The sequence below is a fragment of the Oncorhynchus masou genome, unplaced genomic scaffold (assembly GCF_036934945.1).
Source record: "Oncorhynchus masou masou isolate Uvic2021 unplaced genomic scaffold, UVic_Omas_1.1 unplaced_scaffold_2460, whole genome shotgun sequence".
NCBI classification, from domain to species: Eukaryota; Metazoa; Chordata; class Actinopteri; order Salmoniformes; family Salmonidae; genus Oncorhynchus; species Oncorhynchus masou.
Genome location: NW_027008913.1, coordinates 50,001 through 55,000, shown reverse-complemented (window position 1 = coordinate 55,000; position 5,000 = coordinate 50,001). Strand labels below are relative to the sequence as shown.

General features: G+C 48.0%; 1 protein-coding gene across 1 annotated transcript in view; it reads right to left on the bottom strand.

Moving 5' to 3' along the window:
• LOC135533572 (oxysterol-binding protein-related protein 3-like) overlaps positions 1–5,000 on the bottom strand; it is a gene marked incomplete at its 3' end in the record, with an annotated part of 32,644 nt that overhangs the window by 9,254 nt on the left and 18,390 nt on the right. Inside the window, exons 8-9 of the mRNA XM_064960858.1 lie at positions 524–619; positions 1–53 (exon numbers count right to left, since the gene is read on the bottom strand). The exon at positions 1–53 is cut by the window's left edge and continues 113 nt beyond it. Coding sequence (XP_064816930.1) covers positions 1–53; positions 524–619 — 149 coding nt within the window. The remainder of the gene's footprint in view (positions 54–523; positions 620–5,000) is intronic.

Sequence of the window (5,000 nt, the reverse complement as noted above, 5' to 3'; positions counted from 1 at the left end):
TTGGGGTTGGAGGCGTGGAGACGGACGGAGCCAGATGAGATGCAACTGGGAACCTGGGATGGAACAGGAACAGGAAGCAGACAAACAGAAATCTATCTACCATTTTCCAAATAGTGGATGAACACACACATGTTGAGGCATAGAAGTTGCAAGTGAGGTTAAGTGAACTATCCATGAAATAAAGAACAGATACACTGATGACTATCCATGAAATAAAGAACAGACACACTGATGACTATCCATGAAATAAAGAACAGACACACTGATGACTATCCATGAAATAAAGAACAGACACACTGATGACTATCCATGAAATAAAGAACAGACACACTGATGACTATCCATGAAATAAAGAACAGACACACTGATGACTATCCATGAAATAAAGAACAGATACCCTGATGAATGTTCCCCCAGTTCCCTTGTGCAACGTTTCGACCCGAAGGTCTTAACCCACGTAAACGGGTTTTTTAAAAGGAGACTATTCAAACATTTCAACTGACTGTGTTTCCTTTTACAGCACCTGCAGTGTTGTTTTCACATCTTTGCCATAGTTTTTAGAACCACGCCATTTCCTTGGGGGCCTTTTTTCCTTTTTGGGGGTGTCAAATGTAGAAGCCTGAATAGAATAAAATAGGAGAGAGAGAGAGAGAGAGAGAGAGAGAGAGAGAGAGAGAGAGAGAGAGAGAGAGAGAGAGAGAGAGAAAGAGAGAGAGAAAGAGAGAGAGAGCAAGAGAGAGAGAGGGAGAGAGAGAGAGAGAGAGAGAGAGAAAGAGAGAAAAAAGTTTATTTTAAGGAATGACTGATAGAGAAAATGATGTGTTCTATATTAAGCAGAGAACTGAAAAGATACAAGATAATTCAAAACAACTTCAAGAGAAGTCTTAAAATTCCTCCTGTCACTGAGTGCAGTGCTTTAATGTCAGTAACTATCTATACGTCCTAAATGCCTCCATATTCCCTATATAGTGAACTATTTTTGACCAGTGCACTATATAGGGAATAGGGTGCCATTTGGGATATATCCAGTAAGTGCACTTCTACGTCAGTAACTATAAAAGTACAACTTGTTTCAGTAATACCTTCATCAACCTGGCATTCCTGAAGAACACGACAAAGTAAATAAACGCCTTTCATTTACAATGTGGAATCAGATGATGAAAGAGGACAAGCTTTTAACACTGTATCTGGACGGAATGATAAACATGTCTGCTACATTTACATCTGAGTCATGTACTGTAGCAGACACTCTTCTCCAGAGAGACTTACAGTCAGTGGAATCAACTAGGGTCAGTAGGAAAACACCACCACATATCACAGCTATTATAAGTAGACTCTTCTTGGAAATACAGTGCCTTGCGAAAGTATTCGTCCCCCTTGAACTTTGCGACCTTTTGCCACATTTCAGGCTTCAAACATAAAGATATAAAACAACAAGTGGGACACAATCATGAAGTGGAACGACATTTATTGGATATTTCAAACTTATTTAACAAATCAAAAACTGAAAAATTGGACATGCAAAATGATTCATTATTCTTTATGTTTGAAGCCTGAAATGTGGCAAAAGGTCGCAAAGTTCAAGGGGGCCGAATACTTTCGCAAGGCACTGTAGCTGCAATCACTTGAATACGTGGCATGATGAAAAACATGTAGGCAAAAGACTACCATCATCAGTCTACAGACTAGATTACTACCGTCATCACCCTACATCATCAGTCTACAGACTAGATTACTACCATCCTCAGTCTACAGACTAGATTACTAGCATCATCACCCTACATCAGTCTACAGACTAGATTACTAGCATCATCACCCTACATCAGTCTACAGACTAGATTACTAGCATCATCACCCTACATCATCTGTCTAAAGACTAGATTACTACCATCAGTCTACAAACTAGATTACTCGCATCATCACCCTACACCATCAGTCTACAGACTAGATTACTACCATCATCACCCTACACCATCAGTCTACAGACTAGATTACTACATCATCAGTCTATAGACTAGATTACTACCATCAATAGTCTACAGACTAGATTAAAATTGAAGTCGGCTGTCCATTGTTACTGAGTAAACCAAACATTAGGAACACCTTGTATTGAGGTACAACCTGTTTGGCCCTCAGAACAGCCTCAGTTCATCAGGGTATGGACTCTACAAGGTGTCCAAAGCGTTCCACAGGGATGCTGGCCCATGTGGACTCTACAAGGTGTCCAAAGCGTTCCACAGGGATGCTGGCCCATGTTGACTCTACAAGGTGTCCAAAGCGTTCCACAGGGATGCTGGCCCATGTTGACTCTGCAAGGTGTCCAAAGCGTTCCACAGGGATGCTGGCCCATGTTGACTCTACAAGGTGTCCAAAGCGTTCCACGGGGATGCTGGCCCATGTTGACTCTACAAGGTGTCCAAAGCATTCCACAGGGATGCTGGCCCATGTTGACTCTACAAGGTGTCCAAAGCGTTCCACAGGGATGCTGGCCCATGTTGACTCTACAAGGTGTCCAAAGCGTTCCACAGGGATGCTGGCCCATGTTGACTCTACAAGGTGTCCAAAGCGTTCCACAGGGATGCTGGCCCATGTTGACTCTACAAGGTGTCCAAAGCGTTCCACAGGGATGCTGGCCCATGTTGACTCTACAAGGTGTCCAAAGCGTTCCACAGGGATGCTGGCCCATGTTGACTCTACAAGGTGTCCAAAGCGTTCCACAGGGATGCTGGCCCATGTTGACTCTACAAGGTGTCCAAAGCGTTCCACAGGGATGCTGGCCCATGTGGACTCTACAAGGTGTCCAAAGCGTTCCACAGGGATGCTGGCCCATGTTGACTCTACAAGGTGTCCAAAGCGTTCCACAGGGATGCTGGCCCATGTTGACTCTGCAAGGTGTCCAAAGCGTTCCACAGGGATGCTGGCCCATGTTGACTCTACAAGGTGTCCAAAGCGTTCCACGGGGATGCTGGCCCATGTTGACTCTACAAGGTGTCCAAAGCATTCCACAGGGATGCTGGCCCATGTTGACTCTACAAGGTGTCCAAAGCGTTCCACGGGGATGCTGGCCCATGTTGACTCTACAAGGTGTCCAAAGCGTTCCACAGGGATGCTGGCCCATGTTGACTCTACAAGGTGTCCAAAGCGTTCCACAGGGATGCTGGCCCATGTTGACTCTACAAGGTGTCCAAAGCGTTCCACAGGGATGCTGGCCCATGTTGACTCTACAAGGTGTCCAAAGCGTTCCACAGGGATGCTGGCCCATGTTGACTCTACAAGGTGTCCAAAGCGTTCCACAGGGATGCTGGCCCATGTTGACTCTACAAGGTGTCCAAAGCGTTCCACAGGGATGCTGGCCCATGTTGACTCTACAAGGTGTCCAAAGCGTTCCACAGGGATGCTGGCCCATGTTGACTCTACAAGGTGTCCAAAGCGTTCCACAGGGATGCTGGCCCATGTTGACTCTACAAGGTGTCCAAAGCGTTCCACAGGGATGCTGGCCCATGTTGACTCTACAAGGTGTCCAAAGCGTTCCACAGGGATGCTGGCCCATGTTGACTCTACAAGGTGTCCAAAGCGTTCCACAGGGATGCTGGCCCATGTTGACTCTACAAGGTGTCCAAAGCGTTCCACAGGGATGCTGGCCCATGTTGACTCTACAAGGTGTCCAAAGCGTTCCACAGGGATGCTGGCCCATGTTGACTCTACAAGGTGTCCAAAGCGTTCCACAGGGATGCTGGCCCATGTTGACTCTACAAGGTGTCCAAAGCGTTCCACAGGGATGCTGGCCCATGTTGACTCTACAAGGTGTCCAAAGCGTTCCACAGGGATGCTGGCCCATGTTGACTCTACAAGGTGTCCAAAGCGTTCCACAGGGATGCTGGCCCATGTTGACTCTACAAGGTGTCCAAAGCGTTCCACAGGGATGCTGGCCCATGTTGACTCTACAAGGTGTCCAAAGCGTTCCACAGGGATGCTGGCCCATGTTGACTCTACAAGGTGTCCAAAGCGTTCCACAGGGATGCTGGCCCATGTTGACTCTACAAGGTGTCCAAAGCGTTCCACAGGGATGCTGGCCCATGTTGACTCTACAAGGTGTCCAAAGCGTTCCACAGGGATGCTGGCCCATGTTGACTCTACAAGGTGTCCAAAGTGTTCCACAGGGATGCTGGCCCATGTTGACTCTACAAGGTGTCCAAAGCGTTCCACAGGGATGCTGGCCCATGTTGACTCTACAAGGTGTCCAAAGCGTTCCACAGGGATGCTGGCCCATGTTGACTCTACAAGGTGTCCAAAGCGTTCCACAGGGATGCTGGCCCATGTTGACTCTACAAGGTGTCCAAAGCGTTCCACAGGGATGCTGGCCCATGTTGACTCTACAAGGTGTCCAAAGCGTTCCACAGGGATGCTGGCCCATGTTGACTCTACAAGGTGTCCAAAGCGTTCCACAGGGATGCTGGCCCATGTTGACTCTACAAGGTGTCCAAAGCGTTCCACAGGGATGCTGGCCCATGTTGACACTACAAGGTGTCCAAAGCGTTCCACAGGGATGCTGGCCCATGTTGACTCTACAAGGTGTCCAAAGCGTTCCACAGGGATGCTGGCCCATGTTGACTCTACAAGGTGTCCAAAGCGTTCCACAGGGATGCTGGCCCATGTTGACTCTACAAGGTGTCCAAAGCGTTCCACAGGGATGCTGGCCCATGTTGACTCTGCAAGGTTTCCAAAGCGTTCCACAGGGATGCTGGCCCATGTTGACTCTACAAGGTGTCCAAAGCGTTCCACAGGGATGCTGGCACATGTTGACTCTGCAAGGTGTCCAAAGCGTTCCACAGGGATGCTGGCCCATGTTGACTCTGCAAGGTGTCCAAAGCGTTCCACAGGGATGCTGGCCCATGTTGACTCTGCAAGGTGTCCAAAGCGTTCCACAGGGATGCTGGCCCATGTTGACTCTACAAGGTGTCCAAAGCGCTCCACAGGGATGCTGGCCCATGTTGACTCTA